The following is a 27,030-nucleotide window of genomic DNA, read 5'->3' as shown; positions in this document are numbered from 1 at the left end:
TTAAATGTATTTTAATTTCTTGCAGTGCATGTCCCTAGCACAGTCAGGTATTGTTTTGTACCTAAGAAGTACAATCTGTTTTTAAAATTCCTTGCATTACATTACACCGTTCAGAAATGATAGTGATGTGGTGAATGCTGGCAGGCGCCAGAAGTGCCTGGTAGGTTCCTGCCAAAATCTAGTTGCATTCTAGCCCCACAGCTGAAAAGCTGTCTGTAACTCTTCTGGTACTCATGGGTCAGTGCTTTCACTTAGGCCAGAACAGAATTTTTGTTGTATTAGTCACACACTAATACACTTGATTCACATACTTGATTCTTTTTTGAGTAATACTGATACAAGTTGAATTTTTTTCCATAAGAAATATTGCACTGTGATTATTTTTTTTAAATATCTCATGTGGAGCCATCAAGTACTGCTTTTCTTCTAGGCAGTCGTGACAGATAAGGTATGCAGCAAGTCACGGGAAATGAAAGGAGCCATCACTGCTTGCCGAGTGGATGGCTGGGTCTGCAGAAAGATGTTTGAGTAAATGCACTGCCCGAGCCTTGAGAACACTGGCATCTATCTCCTAAGGGGAGAAATTGCCCACCTTACATGCTTGGCTTTTGCTGCCTAGCCTTCAGGCACCTGCAGTGGTTATAGCACAGATTGCAGTCTGCAGCCTGTCATCGGCTGTGAAACAAAAGCAAATACCAAGCTCAGAGGTTGTTTCCATGCATAAAACATCCAGGTTTCTCTCGTTAGAGAGGACATGTTGCAGAGCCATGTCTCAGCAGCCGCACTGACCAGAGGGCCCAGCCCCTCACCCTGCCATCCCTGGGGCTGCACAACACCTGGTCCTTCGGCTGCCTAAGCCCTTGTTAAATTTTTCCCCTCAGACCTGGGAAAAGCTTGCGTACCTGACAGCCTGAGAATTGTTCAGCTGTACCTTACAGCAGCTACCACTTTCCCAACAAGTTCTGCCTTGGTTCTTACCAGATGGAATTGTGTAAACCATGGCCAAGCCAGCTACCATTTGTCTTTGTTCAGCAGCTGACACACGAAGTCTTCTGTCTGATACAGCTTGCTTTCCCAGGTACAAAAATACTAATTGATTACTAACTAATACTAATTAAATACAAATATTGGTCATTTTGTCTCGTGTGGATGGGCATCTGCTTCTCCACTGGACCTTTTGTATTAAATTGCTCTCTTTGAGAACTTTCAAAGAGCCTCCCATGCCCTGACACAGTGAGTGATTCTTGTCTGTGTGATTTTGGTGATGGGAAATGTGACAGCTCACTTCTGTTATGTTGTCCCTTTCTTGGAAAAATATAAACCTTAATGACCAGAAATTTCATCAGCATCTCTAGCTTGGTCTAACAGCAAAAGAGCCTGACTATTTAGCAAAAGAGAGCATTGTTTTCTGCAGAGTGTTTGATGGTAAATGTGGACTCCATTATTGAATGAATAATGAGGGGCTTTGGTATGAAATATGTATTTACAGTGGGCAACATAAAATGAATTCATCTTCTCAGTAAGAGAAAGCTGTCTGTTGTTTACTTTTCATTTCACAGAATCATAGAATGGCCTGGGTTGAAAAGGCCCTCAAAGATCATCTAGTTTCAATCCCTCTGACGTGGGCCGGGCCATCCGCCATTAGACCAGGCTGCATTCGTTCTGAGAATTGTGATGAGCCTATTTTGATTCCCATTTTAATTTAGTCTTTTTACACAGCAGCTAAAGTAAATACTCATTCCAGAACAGCCACTATTCTTTATCTTTACTGCTGTGCAGAGGATACAGGGTATCTGATCACTGTATGAACGCTTGTATCTATTACCTGTATTAACAAGTAATGTAGTGATTTCTATAAGCTGTACCCTCTGTTAGGGTGATACTTAGTGGCTTAGCATTTCTTTTTAGTATTCCGTGTCTAAGTGTATCAACGTTCATCATGTATGTTCTAAAAGTCAGCTTGCATTTTAGCAGTTTCAAACTTAAAATATAGGCCTTTCGTAAATATTTTCGTGCTGGATTTAAAATCAGTTGTCACTACAGCTTACACTGGAAAATGGTGACACAGCATTTTCTCTGTTGCTTGAAAACTCTTCTTGATATCCAAGCTAAAATTAATCATTCTCTGTTTAAACCCATTTGCTTTTGTGCCAGCATTTCCCATTTCCTAAAATAAGTGTTTTTCTTTGAAATCTTAACCCCATGGTGCGTAATAGATAATTATATTACTATTCAGCACTGCTAGTGTTAGGTTAAGGAAATCCAGGTTTATTTTTATCTCATCTGGATGGGGGAGGCCATCTGTTCCTTGGTTTCATGTAGGTAGCTTTGTTCCATGGTTTTTGAATTTGATTTCTTTTTATAAAGCTAACTGCATTCCTTGGCTCAGAGCACAGCCCACTCGCAATCATTGTGGCCTAGGGGATGGAAAAAAGATTGAACTCAGGAACTTCCTAAGTTAATGCTGTTCCTGAAACATCTGATTTGTCAAAAGGCAGCATCAGTGACAGGGAAAAGTGATACAAAGCAATGCTTAGTAGAAAAAAAAAAAACACTCGTATAGTATACACTTCACTCCCAGTCACTACATGTAGAGCAGCATCCAGCGCTGCAGGTGCTTTGGTCTCCATTTGTAGCTCCATGCATCTGCCAGCTGAACATACTGGAGTATGACAGCAAGGAGACAATGCAAGGGTAACTAGAGGCAGCGACACAAAATCCCAGCATACTGAACTCCGCTATAAGTAAACGAGATGCTGTTAATAGGAATTCTGATGTAGAGGGTAGTTGTGCTTTTATGTTTGTCTCCTTCATTATCTTTACTGAATAAATATTTCTGTTCTATTTTGACAGGCCTAATACAGTGTTTCCTCTGCTGCTTAATGGAATCAGAAATCTTTAGAAATCTGAATGTATAATTAAAGCCAAGACAAAGACAAATGTCTTGTTGCCTTCAGATAAGTTGAATTGGGATGGAGAAGTGATGCTGGGTAAATAGACAATTCTAGAAAAGACACCATTCCATTTCTTAAAGAGACTACTGATCTTCAACTAGATTTTTTTCTTTTTGGCAGGCTTTTCCAGTAGAATCTGAGAAGTTTGAAGTGACAGGGTCAAGAGAAGAGACTTATCTTCACTTCTCTTGTTCAGTTTGAAAGTTCACCCCTTACAGAAGAAGAGGTGCTCTGGTTAATGTTTGAGACTTTTTCTTCTACTAGTAGGGAATGCTGCTGGGCAGCATGTCAGTAATTAATTACTAAACTTTTTATTAAAAATGCTTATTTTCTTCCAGGTTGCAAATTAGCAAAACTGTTTTGGCCACTATGGTATGTCACAAGTAGCATCCATTGTTAAGCTCTTTGATTTCTCATTGCTTTAGTCATATCTTACCTTTTAGGGAAATTCTAAGGCTATTCATGATCTGCTCCACTTTCCATTACCCCCTTCCCTTCTGAATAAAGACGGTGTTTCACATTAGTTTTAGGTAACAGCCTTCATTCTGATACTCCGAGAAACTAGCAAAAACTGGATCTTTCCAGCAGTCTTTTCATGTAACAAAGATCAGGTAAACCTTTCTTATTTAGTTTAAAATACAGAAGCCTTCTGTTACCCGTTGCGTATCCTTGGAGCCCCTGCTGTACGAAAACTTCCCAAACATCTGTTAATTGCTGTGTGACAGATGTTAATGATGTATAAACAAGTCAGACTCAGCAGGGGCTATTACTTTGTTTTCTCAGAGCTTCTGTATTTGCTAATAGCACAGTGAGCTCATCTTAGAAGTTAGAAAGAAACTCCTGGTGAATTTGAAAGTAAAACCGATAATGGCATTGGCCAACAACTAGAGGAAAGCAAGTCAGCCACTGAAAGGAACGCGTGAGAAGGAAGAAGAATGCAGCTAGAAACTGAAACTGCAATAATGTCAAAACTTTGGCACTTCGTGAAATTATAAGTAGGTCTGCACAGGACCTGTAAAAAGCCCAAAACAGTAGGCAGCATCTCCTGTAGGAAAGTTCCCAACTTGGTAATTAGAATGTCCTTTTCATGGTGACAAAGTGGTGGAAAAAGTAATGGCATCACTGGTGTCATCTGCATTAGGCTGGCCTAAAGTTTTCATGTGAGGTTGCACTTCAGAATCTTATAAAGGGAAAAGGTTCCTCTGGAAATTCTGGCATGACAGAACTGACTTCAGCAATGAATAACTACTGCATTTAGCGCTAGTCCTCTTCATGATTTCTAGGAATCTAAAATGTCTGAAGTTAAATGCTGTACTTAGGCCAAAAATCTCTTCCCCTCAAGTAGCACTTTTTTCACTTACGCCAATTCTGAGAGATCTGAAGCCAGGCCAGGCTGGATGTGGCTCTGGATGTGGTTGGTGACCCTGTACATAGCAGGGGTTTGAAACTGGATGATCATTGTGATCCTTTTCAACCCAAGCCATTCTATGATTCTATGATTCAATTCACTAAGTGCTAATGGGTGTTGGTTGTAATCGTTATGATTCTGCTGAAAAAGAAAGTGATGTGTTATGCTAGAAAAGACATCCAATACTTCAGTTCCTTCTTTCAGTAGAACAAATTGCAAAGTGGGTATGTTTCTTCTGTGTGTATTTGTTCACTCTTTTCTTTCAATGGCTGGTGTTAGGAGAGTTTGGGAGGATAAGGAACAGATGGATAATACCACCTATTGCAAAAATACAGTTATCTGGAGCACAACCATAGAATGGATCTGAAGTGGATCTGAAAGACCCTTGTGAACTTCCTTTTGTTTTCATTCCTCATGTTTTAGAAGCTGCACATACCTACACTGAACAAAGGTAGTAATTAATTTACTAAACCCTTTCCAAATCTCTATCGAGAAGTGTCATTTGTCCCCTTTTCTCCTGTTATACAAATGCATTTTTAGTTTCTTTGAGAAAAGCCTGCTGCAAGGCAAAGGTAAAGAGGACCTATACATACAACTAGCCCAGGTCACCCTACACAGTAAATGGGCACCATCAATGCATGTACAGTTAATCCTTTCGTTCCCAAGGTTTTATATTAGTTATAATTTTAAATCTAACTATTCTGTAAATTCAGTAGCAATGTGCTGAGACATCTAGTCGCTGTAAATTCCTGTTCATAAATGAGATGTATGTTCTAAAAGGCAATAGGATTTTGCATATTTTTGGTGTCTTATCTTGCTCTGCACAGCAAGACAAAATGTCCTAGGCCTTGATCTTAAACACAGAGCTCTCATTAATGAAATTGTCTATGTAGAACTGTCTCCTCTCAATAAAATGCCCAAATTCAGTGATCTCATGTCAGAAGAATTACAGCAAAGTTAGCTTTGCTCTCTTTGTCAGCTGTCAGTGAGATGTAAAGCCAGGATACAGTCTTAAGTGCATACTGAAGAATGTTATTGTCTTTGGTGTACGCAAGGGGACTAAATCTTAAACCTCCACATGAGACCTGCCAGCTGAACAGCAGCAGAACCACCTGGTCTGTCAACCACTCCTACCAAATTTTCATTCTTTTTTCGGTAGAGATGGGTGTGCAGTTTCCCTTAACCACAGGGAGTTCACTGTAGTTCATGGGTCCCCCCACAAACTTCTCTGAAGTTTTTCTGAACCTTTTGCAGTCACCAAAAAGGTGGTATCCGTGCTGTGTTCCATGGAGTTTCTTACCACTGTCAAACAGAAAAAAAACTGTAAGATCTGGGAAGAATGCATTTAATCTGTGAAGGATGTAGGCAGCCACAAGGGAGTCAAATTATTTACATTTGATTGAAGGACAAGGCAGTAGCAGAAAGGAACAGGAGTGAAGATCGACAGCATCACTGTAATAGTACAGCAATAAAAATGTTGTATCTTGATGAGTTTTCCGAATTTGACGTTACTTTTTTTTTTTCCCCAAACATCTGGCTAAGAATTGCTGAGGTGTAACAAGAGGAAGTTTTCCAAACTGATGCTTCTGACAAAATTTTATTGTACTTTCAAATTAGCCATCACCTCTTGGAACATTTTTTGCAATAGTTCTGAGAAATCTAAGTGCATGTTGCTGTAGTAGAAGTAAATGAATCTTCAAAAAAAAATATTGTTTTAGCAAAAAAGAAAGCATTAATGATGGTATAAATAATTTGATATGTCGTAGGGTGAAATGGAAAAAAAAGTGAGGTACTATGTAAACTGTATCTACATAGCATTTTATATTTACAGGACTCTTGAGAGCCCACTCAATTTATGTGAAATGTCAGTGTTCCCAGTTACTTACCCACTGCAGTAATTTAAATTGTCTTGATGCACTAATATGTCAGCTATTTACTGCTTGGACACAGGCACTATAAATGCCCTCCATCTGAACAGAATTACGGTAACAGCACTACATTTTTCATGCTGATACCGTGAACAACTTCAATTTTTTCACAAAATGCTTTCATTTAAATTTTTAAATTATAGTAAGTCATTCCCTTTTTCCATTCCACTAGGAGAAATAATTAATGAAGTTTGTACTTAGATGAGTAAGTCTAAGAAAAAACAGTAGTGGTTGAATTAATGTCACTGTTGCCTTTTGAAACCCAAACTACAGTTTAGTGTTTCAAATGTGTGACCAAGTACCGGGGTGTACATAAACTGATGAGGTAATGCGTGAGCAGCAGTCTATTGGGAGCAGTAGGACAAAGTAGGTGACCCACATGGTCTTTTGTGGCCTCCTTATCTGTCATTCTTGCATGTTGGAGTGTTTGTTACATATCAGAGTGCAATAAATAAATGGTAGTTGTTTCATGTAATTTGGCACAGTTTGATATGATTTGCATTTCCTGCTTAGAGTATGAATTATATCTAAGCTAGAAGGTGAAAAAGAAGAAAGTCCTGTAAGAAAAGGAAGGTTTATTGCCTATAGTAAAGAACTGCAGTTTGATTTCCTACTGCAGTTGAACCACTTACCTTTCACTGGCGCGTGCCCTCTAGCATAGACAGTGATAAGACAAGGGGGAATGATTTTAGTTCAAGGAGGGAAGGTTTAGATTGGATGTCAGGGGTAAGTTTTTCATAGAGAGAGTGGGAAGGTGCTGGAACAGGCTTTCCAAAGAGGTTGTGGATGCCCCATCCCCGGAGGTGTTCAAGGCCAGGTTGGATTTGGCCTTGGGCAGCCTGGTCTAATACCAGATCTGGAGGTTGGTGACCCTGCCTATGGCAGGGGGGTTGGAACTTGATGGTCCTTGGGTCTCTTTCAACCCAAGGCATTCTATGATTCTATGATTCTGTGATCCTCTTTGCTCTTATTCCAGGATTAATTAGTAAGGTAGCTTTATGTTAGTCATAAATTCCCACACACAAAGGATGAATTCCTCACCTGGCACCTCAGTTATGTTTGCCAGCATATGAATCCAACTTTTGATAATTACATTTTTACAATTCTTATATTATCATTGCATTCTTTATATTCTTGTCTTTAACTGCACTTTCATTGTCTTACATTTTGCAAGACGTGTGGAAGCAGTGACAGTAGGTAAGACCTTCAGACAACGAATGGAAGAGTACAAATTGCAGAGGAAGTGGTTGAACAAGATGCAACAGGGATAGTTGCTGTGGTAGTGATGGCAGCTAATCATTGAGCACATAAGCTTAAATCAAGTCTTACAGAGGGAGATTAGAGTAAACTTCTGGTGCTGTTAAGGCACTGACCTTTTTTCATTCATTATGATTGTGGGATGAATTTTGTGCATGCATTTTCATTCTAAATCCAAATTAATCTCTGTTTGTAACTGAGAGGCAATTTTTTCAAGTTGTGCATGCAGTTACATTTTTAGTTGTGTCGTTTCATCATTGCTATTATCGCTGTACTTTACTTACCTCTTCATTCATTTTTGTTACACTTACTTCTCTAGCCTTCAAAGAGACTTCAGAGCTCTTAGGCCAGGTTCTCTAGAGGAACAGAATTAAAACTCCAGTGCTTCTAAGCTGTCTTAATAGTTTATCTTCGTTTGTTGCTAGTACCTTAACCTAACATGTGCTCCAGCACTACTCTACTTCAAGAAGTGGTGTTTTTTAGCAACAGGGGATGATGACAACATAATGATCCATGGTGCGGGCTTGTGCCAGTTCAAGAGATGCCATCCCAAAAGTCTGAATGTATAATGTTCTCTGTAGGTTGGCAAGAGCCATTCTCCACTCTCATCTCTGAAATGTACATCATGGATATAGCTTCTTTCAGCAATTGTATAATAATACAATTAATATAATACCTCTATAATAATTTATTGCTCTAATTATGCAACTCACTCTGCATCTTCTACCATAATCCACGTTACCCATTGCTTTTGATAAAGTTGTTAATAAAACAGAATTCCTGCTTTTAGTACTCCTGACATCAATCTGGAGCGTGGAAAACAATACATCACAGATAATAACAAGTAGAGAAAGCAATCATGGTTTGAATTTTCTGGTTGCTTGCAGAAGGATTCATCTATTCAATTTAGATATATAAAAGTGAATGTCAGGTTAGAGCAAGTGGCTGCAGGATCTCCTAAAAGTTAATGGAAGGAAACAGGTAGGTTCAAGGCCTGTGGTAGGCACCTATCTCAATGTGGAATAGATAGCTCTTTTGTTATGTCTGTTCTCTCTTGACAATAAAGGGATCCTGGAGTCATGGTGAGGTTTGTATCTCTGTTTGTAGACAGAGATAATATCTTTTATTAGACCAGATGCTCTAAGTTGGAAAAATTAGACAAGCTTTTGAGCATCCGAGCTCTTTTTCAGCTCAGAAATAGGAGCAGCACATTTTGAGGCTAATTATAAACCCTTTCCTATATACGCCATCATATACAGCAAAGCTCCATAGATTTAGGCATCTAATTTTTAGCTGTCTGAATGAAGCCAGAGCAACCAAGCTTGGGAGGCTCATTTGGGAGTTTGGAGACTTGCACATCACACCGCGTGTTTTTCTTCTGGATGCTGCCTCCAGTCCTGGCCTCACTACCAGCCCAGTGGGCAACCTCAGGTAGCTGCTCAGCAGCTGCTGCATGCTCTTCTTTGCTTTGTGCTCTTCAGCCAATGCCAAGGGTTAGTTCGGAATTCCTAGTAACATCGGGAACTGTGTGCCACTGTCTCTTCAACAGGTTTTGAAAACTGACCTATCCAATATTTTCACTCCATTTCAATTTCCTAAAAGACTGTGTCATCCTTTGAAGTTCCCTCCCTGTGTCATTTCCCACCCCTGCTACCCCAGGCTGCCTTACTCATGGAGAAGCCTTCTGGCATCAGGTGGTTCTGGTACAAGCACTGCTCTGAAATGGAGACCTGCCAGCACTGGCCTGCACCCAGCACTGTGTATCCCTCACTTCCTGGGAAGAACAATTGCTCTAAATAAAGGACAGATGCAAAGCCTGTTTCCAAAAGATGCAGAGCTTGTTTTGTAAAGTACATCAAGCTTCTGTTATTGTAAATTTACTTTTCCGCTGAGCATACTTCGATTTTAATTCAGGTGGTTTGATTCACTAATTCGTGTGATTGAAATGACTTTTATCAATTATAGTTCAATGGAGCAATGCAGTAATTCAGTAAAAGCTTTCTAGCTGAAGTGGTTTCTTAATTCATTTAAATAGCACTCTCATTTATTATTCAGATATTGGTTTGCCAGTAGTTATGGGAATCTGACTGCTTGGTTGTGTGTCTTCAAAAGGCTTCCATTTATTTAGCTACCCATGATTTCTCTCTGTCACCACTATTTCACAAGGAGGCCTTAAAGAAGTAATTACTTGTTTCAGTAGTGCCCCTTACATTCATAGTTTTAACATTAAGCTCTAAAGTTTTAAAGAACTGAGAATGTAAGAAAAAAGGGCAACCAAAAGAAAACTTGCTGACATAAGTTACCTGTCCACTATTGTATTCAAAAATCATATCATATCATAGAATCATAGAATCATAGAATGGCCTGGATTGAAAAGGACCACAATGATCATCTAGTTTCAATCCCCCTGCTATGTGCAGGGTCACCAACCACCAGACCAGGCTGCCCAGAGCCACATTCAGCCTTGCCCGGAGTGCTTAAAGGGATGGAGCATCCACAGCCTCCTTGGGCAAGGATATGTGAGAGAGAGATGGGAAATTAATAGAAACTACTGCATTTCAATGACTTTGTACGTTGGGCTAATTTAAACAAAAATTTTAACCCGGTCTCCTGAATGAAATTCAGCATCCGTGATTCTTATCTAACCCAGCTCACTGGGACCAGGGGCAGAAGTTGCAGGGTTTGGCTTGTGTGGAGGTTGGTGGTGGTCTCAGAGGAGGAAGAACAAACTCGTGTTCCCATTACAGACATGGCTGCAGCAGGAACTCCTCTATATAGGCCCCAGTATGAGCTGCTCATGGCATTTTTGATTTTAGAAAGACTCCAACCCTTGCAGCCCACAGATTACATCTGTGCTGCCCATCCTGCCTAAGATCCTTCCACCCATCATTTTGCAGAATTTGAGTTGGGTTGAATTGTCTTCATGTTTTCTCCAGGAAAAAAAAACAGATAACTTCCTCATTCCTCAGCATGACTTTGAACTCAGCAAGCTCCTGCAAAGCTAGTGTTGGTTCCTGCCTAAATTTAAAAAAAAACTTTAAGTAGATTTTTTTTTCCTTTGGTTTTCACTGTGGCCATCTGAGGTAGAGCTGAAGAGACATCCTGGACAAACATTCTCACTGACTTTGCTGATGAAAGGGACAGGAATCTGTTGTTCTTCTATGGAAAGATCCCTATTTTATAGTGTTCTAATTTGAAGTTAAGTCTGTAAGAAATACTTCTTTTAAAATTAATTTTAATTTCCATGTTAGAAAAATAGTGCAGTCTTGCAGAGACATACAGTTCTGCTTTCTCTACCATCAGATTATAGTAATTTTTCTATTTTACTTTGGCATTTGCTTGTTGTTATAATGATGGATCTTGGTGCTTTCTTTCATTCTTTGGCTCTGAACATTCTTTGTCAGATTGAGCTTTTCCTTGGCTGCATGGGTTGGGTGTAAATGGCAGTTAAGGAATGCAAGTGGGTACTTGTTCAATTCAGCCTTTTCCTCATGTTAATCCTAACATCAATGTCGGGTTCCTTTTGCATCATGGTGTGGAAAATTGAGAGTTGATGGAAACTCTTCTATAGTAAGGAATGTATGTGACAAAATACGCAGGCTTGCCGAGGGCAAGTAGAAGCTGAAGTAGCTGCTCTTGGCAGTATTTTCTTAATTACATTCGTCAGCTAACTTTCTTGGCTAACAGCACAGCATTTGTCTGCTTGCAAGTAGGCTCGGTATTCATTCAATTTAAAAACTAGAATGGCTTTTATTCTGTAAAGATGTATCTGTACCCTGTGATTGTTTCATGGATCCACTACCAATAGTGAAAATGAGACAACGGCATCTGTGAGATAGATAGAGAGCCATGAAAATGTTTGTTGGACTTCAGGCCAGAATTCCATCACGGTCTTGGCAGACAAAGTGCATCGTACAGATCTTCTACATATTACATGAAGTAGTTCCTAATAATTAGATCCTTGCGTATATTCCTCAGAGAGGGACTGAGAGCCTGGAATGTTTGTGATCACGGGTCAGCAATGGCAGCACCAAGATCTAACCTATAGACGAAGAGGCATTTTTTTCAACTGGCTAAGAAAACCATTCCTACTTTCACAGTGCATTCCTAGCAAAGAAGAATTAACCACACTCTCCTAATTACTATAGACAAGGCCTTAAAAGATGTTGTTCCTCAGAGGGCTGCACATTTGATATGTGAGAGAACAATATTAACAGAGCTTTCCTTGTTGGTCTTCTAAAGGGACTTCATTGTTAGGAAAGGAATAAATGGAAAAGGTAGGCTCCGCAAGCTAAATCAGTATTCAAGGAATATTACGGGTGCTACAATTAAAGTAGGTAATGTTTCCAAGTGAAAGCTGAGATGTGAACCTTCTCAGATGATTTTATATGGTGACAGTACCAACACAGGGTATAAATTGACTTTATTCTCAGAAAATATGTAGGTAATTATTAGAGGAAACCCATTCTTTAGTTTAAATTATAACATTGTTGTAAGATTGCATTCTAATACTTTACCCAAAGAGCAACGTGAAAAATACCACCAGTGCCCTAAATGTCAGCTGCGGGTTTTTTTTCCCAGAGAAGTACTGGTGTGCTAGCACACATGCTTGCAGACATCTGCATGCCTTTTTCATTCGCCTAGGTTATAAGAAATTTTGATTTGCAATACCATTTGAGAAGAGCAGTGCTAAACAAAAAAATGGCTCCACTTTTCCTAATCTGCTGTATCAGCTACTTAGCAAAGAAGAAAAATGTCTTAATTTATCTTTCAGTCCCATTTCCTCCTGCCCTTCCACCTCTTGTGTTGGAGTAGCTGCCCCTCACTACATTCTGGAATGTCGTGGCAGTCCTCCTCTTCCTCCTTCTCCTTCTCCTTAACCTCTTCCTATTTCTCCTCTTCTGCCACTCAGCCAAGGCTGCATCTCCTCTGTCAGACCTCTCCCACAAGCCAAGTTTGCTCAGACAGTGATAGCATGAGCACCTCTGTATCACTGCTGCTACTGTCTTTTCAGCTCCAAAACAGGTCAGCTGATGTGTCAACTTCTTAACCTTCCTCTGGAGGGACGCCATAGCTGAATGCAGGAGAGGAGGTGTTGACAGCTGCTACAGGTGTTCATGTGAGTTCTAAACAATTGCATTTATGACTGCAGGATGATGAAAGAAGGGCCCACACATCTATAAGTTATTTTCCTCCTCTTTCCTAATTTTTATCAAGGTGGACTTTTCCTCACTGAGGACATATTCCCTAAAACTGAGTAGCTGAAGTGTTTCAGTTATTGTGCTGAATGCAGCATAGAGGAGAAGCACAGATGTAACCAAGCCTCACAAAATTGACCAAATAGTGTCTCAGCTGCAGCTTCCAGTACTTTCTCCATTCCTCGCATCAATTACCCAATCCAGCTTGCAGAGTTCAGCTTGTCTCCTTCCCCATCCTCCTAGAAGCTGACAGTAGGTACTGCCTGCCTCCTAGAGTGATGCTTTGTCATCCTCCAGGAGAGTGGAATGAGCAGAGTTGCTGCAAACCAGATAAGGCTTTGTGGTTGGATTCAAAACTGTAACAACAAGAAGGAGCATTTTCAGCAAAAATGATGGCAGGATGATTTTTCTCTTTGTTCCTTCATGGTCCTGCAGCCTGACTCATTCTCTTTTACAGGGCTTTTTGCCATGTGGGGCTCCCAGGGACAAAAGAGCTGCCATGGTGCAATTTAATTCCGTGCTGAAATTTGCTGTTCGGAGGAGATGACATTTCAAAGCTGAGCTCTGAATCACAGCCTTTGCTAACCAGCCTTTCATTACAGGGCTCTGTGGCATTTTTACATGGCCCTGCTCAGCACTCAGCCCTGCTGGGCACAGGGATTTTACTTGCTCTTCCAAACTGTTTGTAGCCTGACTTCTTTTATCTCAAATGAGGCAAAGTAGAGGATTTCATGCTTCCTTTGAGCTAGGAGATATCTATCCTTGTGGCTTTATATATGTGCGCGTGTAAATATATTTACACACGCTGTACAAAAATGTATTCATGTGCAGTGACAGGTGGTGCTGGCAACACCTGTTGCTGGGGTCACTCAACACTCCAGTTATAAAACCCTAATTTTAGTTGCTTATAACTTTTGTCAAACTTAAACATTTGGGCTGAAATGTTATGTGCCAGGTGTCTGCCTTAGGCTAATTTGGGGGCTGGGGAGAGGAATTTTTCAGCAAAAAAAAACATTACTGCCAGTTTGGGGAACAGAGACGAAGGCACTGGTTTGCCCATACTGAAAGCAAACTGTTGCTGATTGAGATGCTCCAGCAGCTTCCCTGGCTTGATGCTAAAAGTTGCCAGTGGGATTCCCCTGCTGCTGGACATATCTTTTCCCACTGTTATGGAACTTTGCAGTTTGGGTGAGATTGCACCCCATTTTGGCTGGGTTACGGGCCTATGAACATGCTTGGTGGAAGGTTGTGGGCTGCTGCCCTTCAGGCTGCCTCTATCGCGCCCCGTTTCCATAGGCAGCACAGTGCTGGGGGCCATGTGTGTGCAAGAGGCCCATGGAGCAGCCTGGAGCCTGAGCACAAAGCAGGGAAAATGTGTTAGGAAAGATTTCTTGTCAGGAAGAGTGGTGAGGCAGTGGCACAGGTTGCCCAGGGAGGTGGTGCAGAAAAGGTAAAGATTTGGCACTGAAGAATGTGGTTAGTGGGCATGGTGAGGATGGGAGGGCGGTTGGACTAGATAATCTTAGAGGTCTTCTACAGCCTTAATGATTTTGTGATTCAGTAATTCAGGCTGCATCTGGTGGCATCAGTCCCGAGAGCAAACAAAGCAGCTCTGCTTATGCTTACCCAGCATCAGAAAGCTAGGTAAGGAATGACTGGTCCACAGGAGTGGTGATGGTGGAAGGGAGCAATGAGAGCAGTAGGAGTGAAGGACACAAGATTTTAGGATCTTTATGAGAAGAAATGCTGAGGAAACAGAGGGGACCCAAGGAGCACTGGAGCACAGGCTTTATGTGGCTGCAGTCGCAGCAGCTGAAACATGCTGCCGGTAACACAGCGCAGCCCTGCAGCCAGGTGGTTGCACAGGAGGATGATCTCGTGCTGCACCAATGCTCTCCCTGCATGAGTGTATAGGCTTGAACCTACTGTTAGGCACTTGTCATAAAATATAGAATGGTTTGGGTTGGAAGGGCCTTTGCAGTACACCCAGTCCCACTCTCCTGCCACCCATCAGCCCAGGCTGCCCCAGGCCCATCCAACCTGGCCTTGAGCTCCGCCAGGGATGGGGCACCCACAGCTCTCTGGGAAAACTGAACTTCAGAGCCTGTATGGTTTCATCCTTATGCTGTTTCAGGAGGAAGAGTTGTTCAATTTACTTCTGCTTGGTAACATCACATTTTTCTTGCTTCTTTTTTGGTATTTCCTAGCATTTGAATATGCAGCCTGCACTGGAAGGCTTCTTATGCATATGTACAAATCCTTTTGTAAATAATACAACTATTTCTTACTGTATAATCTTACTTTGGAATCTGTACTGCATTGGTAGCCCACAGAATGCAAAATCACACCCATAAATTAGTCATAGATACCGAGGTGGTTTGTGATTTCACTGAGGTTGAAGAGCATTTGGACAGGTTGCTCGTATTATTTTGAAGTTGTCCTTTCTGGATCATTGTGGAAATTAGAAACAAACTGCCTGCTGCAAAATATTCTGTTTCGTATTACTTACCACTTTCCCATAAAAATCTGAAGAAATGTCACAGAACCTGATCAAAGTTTAAAGTCAGACTTTGTTATTGAATTATGATGATTTTTTTTTATTGTAGGTAAAAGCTCGGCCAAGAAACTGACAAAAAAGGTAAGCAAAATGTTCCTTTCGTTCTTCAAAAGAACTTGCATTCTTTCTGTTTCTCAACCAAAAAGACTTCTTTTTCTAAACTGGTTTTCCTTTTTTGTGTCTCTAAAGGAGGTGGATGCTGCACTGCTGTGTGTTACAAAAGCTAAACCAGGACCGACCTTTTTTAGAGAGCTTGGTGATAAAGGTAACGAGATACTTTCGGTACCGAGAAACACATCTTGTTTTTTATCTCATCAGACATTATGAATTGAATCTAGTTTTAAAGACAGTTGCACGGATTTGACTTCATCCCCACCTCAGCAGCTGCTGCCACCTTGGCATGTCTCAGTTACACGAGGAGGAGGCAGGAGGCAGGGCTGGGGGCTGAGAGCCTCCTGGAGAAGTTAAAAAGCAGTCTTAGAGAAGAGGAAGAGGCTAAAAGGGTACAAAGTGGACTTCTAAGGCTTGTTAATAAACTGCTATTTCATTGTATAACTTAAATGCGTGGAAGCAAAGTAAAACAGAAAATTTGTATCTGATTATGTAAAGTGTCCTGCCTGGTTCCAGGGGCAGTGACAGTTGTTTCTGCATCATTGGGAGCTCAGTGCTGCCCCACAAGAGCAGTGTGCTGGGGTTTCTTTTAACCCAGCAGTTCCACCTTTCAGCTGGCGACACAGGAAGAGAAAATGCTGAGGGCTGGGATATTGTTTGTGAAACAACGGGGAATTAAAAACACCAAATAAACACCTCATTAACATAAATTAATTGAAGGGAGGGAAAACAAACAAGAGGATCAAGGAAAACAAATAAATGAGTAATTAACCATTTCATCAGTAACAAAGACTGAACTCTCCAGACTAATGAGAAGGACTGGCAGTGTCTATTCACAAAGTGCATGGTAGAGGTCAGCCCACATCCCTTGGTCCATGGTCGTTGCTCTTTCTGTCTGTGTAATGCAGAGGCTGTGAGCATCCCCTGCCTGCAGCCCTGTCACCTCTCTGAACAAGTTCAACATTTCTTTCCAATCCTGAGGAAGTCTGTTTCATGCTGAATATTTACCTCCTGTCTTTTCAAATTACTATTTGTTGTCTTCTTTCCCAGGACAGGATTTAAAGGATTCCCAGCATTTAATTCTTGGATATTGTTTCCCTATCACTGCTTTCTTAAGGCTTTTCTTTCTGTAGTGGTTGACAGCACAAATCCCTAACACGTTCTGCCTGGGAAAATCAGGAATCCACCACGAGAAAGCAAGAACATAGCAAAGCAGCAGAGCCCCCTGGCACTGTACTACGCCAGCTGGCTGCTTGGGGCTGCTGGAATGTCTTTCCTGTCCTGAGACCACCAGCCTCCTCTCATGTAGCTCTGTGGGTCCTCATACTTTGCCCTTCAAGGATCTGGTAGGAATTGGAGATGATGCAGAAACCCACAGTGCTGTCATCTCTATGACTTTACAGCACGTGCAGTTTTTGGTCATGATCTCTCTGTACTGACATCGATGCTTTTGTCTTCAGATCCAGCTATAAATATTTATGCATTAAATACCACTTTTACACATACCGAAATAATGAATCTACACCTGTTCCGTGGTTTAGCTGAGATTTATTTTAACTACCATCAAATTCTTTCTTAAACATAGAGTGGAGGGAGCGCTCTCAGTCCAGTTTGTGAAGTGTAAAGCTGGGGAACTCTGCCTTCTAGTGGCTGTTTTAAAATGTACACCATCTTTTGTGGTATATTAATGATTTGTTCAATAGTGAGTATATCGTCCTGTCAGCATAAAGCCTGAGGGTAGAGATTTCCAAGGAGGCACAGGAAAGCTTCATATAGTCTTAGAAAATTATAATGTTTTGCCAATGCTAAATGAAAATACTTGGCTGCAAGTCTGCTGAGTCATTCGACAGCAGGTGAAGCTTTAACTTGGACGTGAATGCAATTTGCTTTGCTATTTTCTTAATGTTCCATTGCATCTTTTAAACATAAAATTTGAGTAACTTTGTAATGATTACTGTGCAATGAAAATTACTGAACTGACTAATTTACTTTATGGTTAAGGTAAGTTGGCAATTCACTGCAGACAGTGATAGAACAAAAAGATCAAATGAAGAATTTTTATGGTAATCAAACCATGGGTCAAAAGAAATTACATCTCAAGCGATTTTGATATAATCAGCCTGCCAAAAAATATTGAACGTGGTTTGGATTGACTTTAAGATACTGAGGCTTTAAAGAGCAATCAAGACAGTTTTCACTATTTTCATTTCTTGTATCTTTTCGCCTGTTTCCCTTTAGTGACTTCCCACTCAGCTTAAGGTAGTGGAATGAAAACTGCCCTTCCACTTCTTGCAGGGCCGTCTCCTTGCAGCCCTCTGCAGTCAGTGATTGGTGCCATTGCACTCCTCCTTTAAGCCATGAGCAGGGTTGTCTTTATCAAAACATTTTGAAATTGCTTTAAAATGGGAGAGCGTAGATTTAGAGTAGACATTAGGAAGAAATGCTTTACTCTGAGGGTGGTGAGACACTGGCACAGGTTCCCAGAGAGGTTGTGGATTCCCCCTCCGTGGAAGCATTCAAGGCCAGGCTGGACGGGGCTTTGAGCAACCTGGTCTAGAGGGAGGTGTCCCTGCCTATAGCAGGGGGTTGGAACTAGATGATCTTAAAGGTCTCTTCCAACCCAAACCATTCTATGATTCATATTTTGATTATTATAGTTACTTTTATTATTTTATCTGCCATGTCCATATCCTTTCTAATGCTTTGCTAACAGTGTTTTTCCTTGGTCATCTACGAAGTACATTATCTCCTATTGCATATCTCAGCAACACGGGGCCTCCTTTTGCTCTGCTGAGCAGACGCACTGTGTTTCCACCTTCCACGTCTGCCATGAGCAGTTGCTGTGCAGAACAGCTGAGAGGGAGACACCCCATCCACTTGGCCAGCGATCGTCATTGACAGTTGGACTACGTAATCTTTGTGATCTTTTCCAACCATAATGGTACTGTGATTCAACGATCCCTTGCTCGTAAAATCTTCAGATGGCGATCTCTGTGCCAAGTCCACAGTTGTCCAAGCCTAGGAGGTGTTTTCTCTATCCACTTGAAAAGTTACCTCCTTGTCTTCCCTTATCTTCTTCTTTTTAACTGCATTTGCTGTGACACGTATAAAACAAAACTAGAGAGCAAAGTGTCACTGCTTGATTTTTTTCCTCTCCTATTTATTTCTGACCATTTTCTATCTCATCTTAAGCGTGTAGCATAAAAAATGGGGTAAGATCTCTGTTTCCAATTGTTTGATTTTGAATTTGTAGAAGTCTTGGACATTGTCTAGGAACAAGATAGCAAGTTTTACAGCAATGCTAATAATTTATATCCTCGCAATGGCCATATTAAGTTTATTGGCAACACATGAGAATCATAGAATCATAGAATCACAGAATTGCTCAGGTTGGAAAAGACCTTAAAGATCATCAAGTCCAATCGCAACCCGACCATCTCACCCTAACTCTATCAACCCTCCACTAAAGCATGTCCTTGAGCACCACATCCAAACAGTTTTTGAACATATCCAGGGATGGTGACTCAACCACTTCCCTGGGCAGCCTATTCCAGTACTTCACAACCCTTTCTGTAAATAAGTTTTCCCTGATGTCCAACCTGAACTTACCCTGGCACAACTTGAGGCCATTTCCCCTCATCCTGCCACCTGTCACCAGTGACAAGAGACCAGCCCCGCTCTCGCTGTAAGCACCTTTCAGATACTGGGAGAGAGCAATAAGGTCTCCCCTCAGCCTCCTTTTCCCCTGACTAAAAAACCCTACAACTTGTAAGCAAAACGAAACATTTGAGATGACATTTTCCCAGGCAACAAGCAAGACACGGGGAAATGTCCACAAGTTGTATCAGAGGAGGTTTAGATCAGACGTAAGGAAGAACTATTTCTCTCAGAGAGTGGTCAGGCACTGGAATGGCTGCCCAGGGAAGTGGTGGAGCCGCCGTCCCTGGCAGTGTTCAAGAGGCGTCTGGACGACGTGCTGTGTGATATGGCTTAGTGCTTGTGGTGGCAGTGGTGATGAGGAGACGGTTGGACTAGTTGATCTTACAGGTCGTTTCCAACCTTGTGATTCTATGATTCTATGATTCTATGATTCTATGATTCTATGACAATGATTCTGTGATTCTGTGCAAAGTATTTTTTATTTGCACAGTGCATTGTGATTGCAGTACTGTGCTGAATTACACATGGTGCGTGCTGGAAAGTGGAGTGAATGAGTAGCCCTATTTTGATGGAGAGGAAAGCTGGAGCTCAGACGCAGAGTGGGTCGGCAGAGGGATCAGCGTCAGGCCTGGCTTTGGAGATCTGTTCTCAGATTTTCAGACTGTTGCTTCCAGCAGCCCAATATTCCTAAACTCTGGAAGTTAAAACTTAAAGTAAGCCATTGTCTGAGACCAAATACAAATGTTGTCAGCTCAGAACAGTGATTTATCAGAAGTTAATCGTCTATTGGTGAAGCTTAAGTGGATTCTTTATCTATCAATTAACTCTATATAAATTATTATAAATAGTTTATCTTTACACAGATGGGCACGTTTGAACTTCATTATTTTAAGCAGCTTCAGCATTACACAATGTTTAGCTCAGGCGTTAAAAGTAGCTCAGTTATTTTGAAAAGTGATTTATAGAAAAGCCCTTTACGTTTTTTCTCCCAACGTTATTGCAGTGCAGATGGTTCAGATTGTGCTGCTCAGCCACCCTCGTTGCGCGCTCTATCTTTAGCTTCTACGCTCTATTTTGACGCTATCGCATCTCTGTGTTTGTTCAGGCTTTTTGCTTAAGGCGGTATTTCAAAGGAAAACACTGGAATTTTCCTTCAAAAGGGGGGAAAATACTTTCACCTTGTAGAAAGGACGTGTTCCTATTTAAAATAAAAAAAAAAAAGAAGGCTCCCTTGGCAGGCAGCCCGGCCGCACTATCGGTGCAATCTCTTAGCTTGGCAGCTCTGCACGCTGCCATGTTCCCCATGGGAAGCTGCTCCCCTCCTGGCCCAGCTGCCAGGGGATGGAGCACTTTGATCCATCCAGGCAGCGCTGAGTGCTTCTCCTCCCGGGTACTAAATGTGACAAAGCACTCCAAATTTATTTGCCTTTTCTATAAACACTGAATGTTTGCAGTGTGAACGCAGAGATTTATGCAGACCTGTTGTTAATACCAAATAAACCTGACTCTCCTGATGAGATGGGGACATTGATGAGTCTCCGGATAGGGAATTTTACCTTTGGAGCACTAAAAAAAGAAGTAAAAACTTTATTAAATAATTATGAGGCTTACTTCAGTGACCTATTTTAAATGATGTTGAACTGCAATTTTCACGTTTATGAGATCTGATCTTTCAAATCTCGTTATAGGGATATATATTTTATGTGAGTCATTTTTTAACTGTTTCATTTCAGGGCTGATATCTTATGCAGAGTACCTATTTTTGCTGACGATCCTTACAAGTAAGTGTTACATATTTAAAATACGTATGCATCGCTACTCAGCTTTTGACATCTATCTGGAAACTTTTTCTGATGCTTTTTAACTAAATTTCTGTGCTGTAGTTTAAGAAACTTGAATATAGAGTGATAAGGCAGACATAAATGGCTATAACTTTGGTTGATCGCTGCTTGGCTCCATAATGTCATTGCTGTTCCATAGCAGCATGTCAGAAATCTGGGCAAGCCCCACGCCACAGGGTCAGGAAAGTCCTTCAAGAGTCATTGCAAAATGGGAAGAGTTGTGCATAGGAGCACATAAGGAGGGGAAGAACACAGTGAGGGGAAGTAAATAATTTCTCACCTGCACAGTGGTTTCAGTCATTTTGCACAGTGAGATGTGAGCTTTAAAGTTCATGCGTCAGTGTAAAGAACTATTGCAGTGTCTGTAAGGTTGTTGCTTTTTATGTATATGCTCAGATATGTAATGGATGATGTGCAGAAGCACCACGTCAGCACATGTTTTTTGTCTGACTTCTTTCTCTTCTCTTTGTTTCTCTTCCTGTTGACTATTTCCCCATGTATTTTACATATATTTCCTACTCATCCTTCACCTCCTTCCCCTTCCTCTCTCAGACACTCTTTAAAGAACATGTTGTTTGGTAACCTCAATAGCCAGAGTCTCCATCCACTTGAGCTAAGAGATGTCACTCTCATGTTTTGTCGTGGAAGTGGAGAGGAGAGGTTTGGGCAACTTCAGTAGGGCTCAGAGCTGAACCCATGGCCTGTGCTTGCAGACAGTGTCACCCTGCTGCATAACACAGCATGAAATAAAATGCTTTATCTGCAAACAGCAAGCATTTTTTGCTTGTGGGTGGAACTGATCTTGGATTTTCTAAGTTTTCTCACTCATAATTACTCTCTGCTGTTCCTGCCACCTCCCCATGCTATTCTCATGAAGTGCAAGTGAAGCTGGAAAATGCCAAGGTTTGAAATAAAATGCATACGACAAATGTTGTGCAGAAAGACCATGGTGGTAAAACAGCACACGTCCATGTATCCAAGTCTGTCTGACTTACACAGATCTGACAACTTAAGCAAGAGACAAAAACAATCTTAAGCATACTGAATCTTGTGGTATCAAGGGATGAAGAGAGGAGAGAAGGAATTAGCCACTCTTAACCCAACGGGCTCATTACCTCCTTGGCCACAGGATTCATTGCCTGAGACTGAACAACATGGCAAATGTTCCTTGTTCTAGAAATGCACTGTCTCAAGGTCCAGCACCAACCACTGGCAGTATACACACTCTCTAGAGAGCAGAGAAGTTACGTGAAGTTTTAACAGACACTGACTGCTGGTGTACAGCACTTGGGCCATTCAGCCCTTTGACAGCATATATCATTTCTCAGCAGGAAAGGATCCCTGCCTGCAACACAGCAAGAAGGATGATTAGGTTGGACATGAGGAAAAACTTCTCTGAAAGAATGGTCAGGCGCAGGAATGGGCTGCCCTGGGGGCTGTGGAGTTACCAGCTCTGGAGGTGTTCAAGAAATGTTTAGGTGAGGGGGGTGATTTAATGGGAAATATTGGTAAGTGGGCAGCTGAACTGGATGATCTTGGAGGTCTCTTCCAACCTTGGTGATTCTATGATTCTGTGATCTGCTAGGGAACCTCATCCAGTACATGATATTACATAGTGTATATACGCTAACAAAGTCCATTTGCAATATAAATATGCTGTTTCACCTTACTGGATGAAACAATTTGAAAATTGAAGCAGTACCAGAGCGAATTGTTTCACTACTCTAAGCCATCAAATGTTATTTTTCACATAATTTATATAGCAGTGAACTGAACTGTAAGAACAGAGGCACATTTTGATGCAGGGTGTCCAGTTACGCAGAGGCCTATAGAATCACAGAATTGTTAAGGTTGGAAAAAAACAGTAAGATCATCCGGTCCAACCGTCAGCCCATCCCCACCATGCCCACTAACCATGGCCTTCAGTGCCACGTCTCCATGGTTCTTGAACATATCTAGCGACAGTGACTGCCCCACCTCCCCACCTCCCTGAGCAGCCTATGCCACTGCCTCACCACTATTTCAGAGAAGAAATTTTTCCTAATATCCAACCTATCATACATGGCTGTTTGAAAGTGAATGTCAGCAACTGTTGGTGCCTCATTGCCTAACAAGTATGCCATGTCAGTCAGACCTCAGCAAAATGACCTTCCTCTCTCGTAGTGAGAATTAACGCAAGATTTCTTAAAACAGACAAATTAATGCTTAAATGACTTCTTCTGAATTACCAGTGCAATGGGGAAACCAGAAAAGTGACTCCTAGCTTCAGAATGCTGCTGGCCAGCCCGTGCTGTCCATCGTATAAAAGCAGCATCTGTAGCACTAAGCCTCCAAATGTAAATTTGTGGGAGACAAAGGCTTTATTTTGCCCACTGTGATCCCCTTTCTCTTTTCTGTGTTCCGTATATCATCATCGCCTTTTTTCTTTCAGTGCTGTATTGGATTTCATGTTCAGCAATTGGTTAATGGAGCTTTCGGTAAAGCCCTGCCTGCTGAACGAGCCCAGGAACTGAAATTGTCACCATGACTAAAAGCATTGCTCCAATTAGCCAGTCACCAAAGTTGACAGTTTGGTCAACGCAGGAATGATTTCAGGGGAAGCACCTTTGTGTAGCCTGCACTCACAGCTAAGATGAAGCTCTTGGGTTCAGATTTTGGAATTTTGCCTGATTCTAATTAAATACAAATACATCTGAAGTAGTCTTTGAACTATGCTTATTTTACGAACACATACCTTTGAGGTTACATCATATCAGATAAGTATGTCATCTGAACAGTATAAGCAGCTTTAGGTCCTATATTTTCAGTAACAGCTTTCTTATCTGAAAACTGCAACACAGATGGTATGAATTACTATTAAATACATCAATTACTTTTATTCTCTGAATACGTTACAGGATAGACTCTTCTTGCTTTAGTAGTAGTAACACAAATCTAGAGTGTGGCATTTCCACGGAAAAGAAGCCCATTTTGATTATTATGGCCCAGTTGCCAGGGAAAGGCTCTGCTATGTAGATTTCAGTGGTATTTATAAACTATCCTTACATCACAAGGTTGCTTCACAGAGGACATTAATTGGCAGCTGAAGATAAAGTTATTTCTAAAATGTAAAAATAGTTCTTTGTTTAACCATCTTGCTATCACTTAAAAAAGAAGAGGCTATTTCTGTAACTTCTTGCCTTTTCAGGAAGACTCTCTAAACAGAAGCAAGATTAAAGCTTTACAGGGTGGAACTGGAAGAATGTGCTTCCAAAATAAAAGAAAATCTCTGGAGGCATTAGTAATTGTAGAGAAACTGCTTCACTGCCTTCATGAGTCCAACATTGCTCTTGGAAATATGAATGTATGCTGGAGAAGATAACTCTGTGGCTTTCACATTAATGCCTGACATGACTGTGCTGTGGAATTAATTCACCTGCTCCAGAAATGACTGGGCTAAGTGCTGGCTACTGCAGCGAGCTAGTGAGTAAATATACTTCAGCAGCACACTCCTCCTGTGTGGGCTTGCTAATGAACGAGGTCACCTCGTGTAAGCAAAGTCAGAGCAGGAAACTGTGGGAAGGAGCTCAAAACACCCAGTGTTTTTACAGCGCCTGCAAAACTCAGAACTCGTTAAATGTTCATGTTGAAAAGAAACATCCAATGGGTGAAGGAAATGCAGAGCAATGTTGTATAAAATTCCCAAAAAATCAGCATAATGGGAGGTGTACAGACATGCTTTAGCAAAGAAAAGAAGGCCAGAAGGAGCAGTTTATTATGTCTCAGTAACACTGGAGTTGGTTGTTTAGGGAGGTTGGAGAAGAGAATGGAACAACACCATGGGAATAGGAACTGGGAGAACGTGGAGCTGCTACAAGACCAGTCTGTCTTCTGGACTAGCGAAGACTGAAAATAGTGGCATGCAGCAACATGTGCAAGAAGTGCTGGAGAAAGACTCTATCTCTTTCTTTCTCATTAATTACCCAGTTTGGGGGCTAATTAATGGTCTCTCACAGCACTTTCCAGTATTCTCAGCTAAAAGTAGCTCCAAACAGGGGGTAAAGCTAGATTTCAGAAGTGAGCAAGGATTACAGAGAAATCTGTAGACGCTATCTATGAAAGACCACGACAGTAGGACAACATTTTCACAGTCATTGGGAGCAGGTGGACATCTGTGGCTGCATTTAGACACTGCCAGCATTTGCTGCTTTGCTACTGCTTTAATAACAGCAAAAAGGTGTGTGTCTTATTTAAGAGTTTGTTTATATCGGATGGGGTACACATTGCTTACTGGAAATATGATGCATGTGCACAGCGATGTCAAACAGAATCTGTAGACAGTATTTCCTTTAGATTAAATAATCCAGTACAAGTGTAACTGCATGTGCATGGGTGTGTGTGTGCATACGTCATAAAGTTTTTTCACACTTTGTTGCAGAACCCCAGACTGGATTTCAGATTGCTTTTAAAATGTTAGATACGGATGGCAATGAGCAAGTTGAAAAGAAAGAATTTTTTAAGGTATGTATCTTCTCATGCTTATTGATTTTAAAGCTCATAAGCAGCGGCATAGCTTCTGTTTGTTAAATGAAGATTCATTAAAATCTTCAAGCCCATTTTTCCATCCAATCTGAGATCACGTTTGCTAGAATATGTTGTATGAAAGGAGTACATAGCAAAGCATTGCTTTGTATTACTTAAAACAATCTCCAACAGAAAGAAAAATGGTGTGGCTTTAATGTGTGTGTTCAAGTGCTTGTATAAGAACAGCTGAGTTAGGCTGCATGGAGAGTCTATTAGACAAACAGTAAGATACTGCCCAACACATTCACATGAGACTTGACAAGGGGGATTTCCAGATGTGCATCTCTTGATTAGGAATTTGATACTGGTGCACATAATAACCCAGGCACAGTCACCTGAAACCTCCCATCAAGGATAAGGCCACCAAAGGTCCCCAAATCGCCAATGAGGAATTTCCCTAATTGCTCTGGTGGGTGATTTCTAAGTAAAATTAATAACTTCATTGGGAGTGGAAGTACGATAACTTCACTGGCACATGCAAGAGCTGTGCGATTCAGATTTAATTGACATCTTTACACAGTTGTTCAGGACTGAGCAAACAAGCACCCTGCATTGTCAGCTGTTGTCAAGGTTGGTATTGACCACCAATATTGTACAGTCTGATAGCATCCACGTGCACCAAACTCTCTCCAACAGATTTACAAATAGCAAAATCCCTTCTTGTTTTTTTCTTGAAAATGGACGTATCTTTTCAGCCAGCTCATCTTTAGAAAATGTTGCTTCTTTGTATGCCTTTAGGAGAGAGGCATGCATTATGCATAATAGGCGTCACTCTCTTTGAATTAGCCATTAGTATCATACGGCAGTGAACAGATATAAATATTAAATGCAGATAAATGTTACATAGGGAAATTGAGTACTGGCATACTAGAGTCCATTGCTCGAAGGCAGAATTCACATCCTTCTGTGAGTAGCAGCTACATTGTGCTGGAAAAAATGTGCAAGCTACTGGAAATTATCATCATTCTTTCCAAAATAATAATTTCAAAAGTAATATGGATTTACGTGTCATGTAATAAAACAATAAAACCTGCCAGAACACTTGCAAGAAAATACTGTGAGTCTGTGTTGCTTAGTATTCTTCACAAATTTTCTAAGAGTCCTTTAAAAATGAAACACAACAGAAAAAAAGAACAGCACATTTTCTGTCATTCGGAAAGCATTTCCTGTTGTATCTCTTGTTTCAGCTAGATTTTTTCAGTTAAGTAAAAATGCGGTTTTTCAGAAGGAAAATGGGCAAGCAGTTCTTTTTGTACCCAGAGGTCAATACTGCTATTTTGCCATCAGGAAATTCGTAGTGTTTTTGCAGTATTAGCCAATCGTTTTGTAGTGATCAAAAGTGAAAATCAGAAGTGTGGCCAGGAGGGACAGGGAGGTGATCGTCTCTCTCCATTCTGCCCTCATGAGGCCCCATCTGGAGTACTTTGTCCAGGTCTGGGGCCCCAGTGCATGAAAGATGGGGAGATGTTGGAGCAGGTCTAGAGGCAGGCCACAGAGATGATCAGAGGGCTGGAGCACCTCTTCTGTGAAGACAGGCTGAGGGAGCTGGGCTT

General features: G+C 41.2%; 1 protein-coding gene across 1 annotated transcript in view; it reads left to right on the top strand.

Moving 5' to 3' along the window:
- MICU2 (mitochondrial calcium uptake 2) overlaps positions 1-27,030 on the top strand; it is a gene marked incomplete at both ends in the record, with an annotated part of 131,759 nt that overhangs the window by 83,261 nt on the left and 21,468 nt on the right. Inside the window, 4 exons of the mRNA XM_079542769.1 lie at positions 15,352-15,383; positions 15,492-15,567; positions 20,807-20,854; positions 25,332-25,414. Of these exons, the coding sequence (XP_079398895.1) occupies positions 15,352-15,383; positions 15,492-15,567; positions 20,807-20,854; positions 25,332-25,414 (239 nt within the window). The remainder of the gene's footprint in view (positions 1-15,351; positions 15,384-15,491; positions 15,568-20,806; positions 20,855-25,331; positions 25,415-27,030) is intronic.

The sequence above is a fragment of the Tetrao urogallus genome (assembly GCF_951394365.1).
Source record: "Tetrao urogallus genome assembly, chromosome: 1".
Classification (NCBI taxonomy): Eukaryota; Metazoa; Chordata; class Aves; order Galliformes; family Phasianidae; genus Tetrao; species Tetrao urogallus.
The sequence above is the reverse complement of the archived record's forward strand: the minus strand, read 5'-3'. Positions and strand labels throughout refer to the sequence as shown.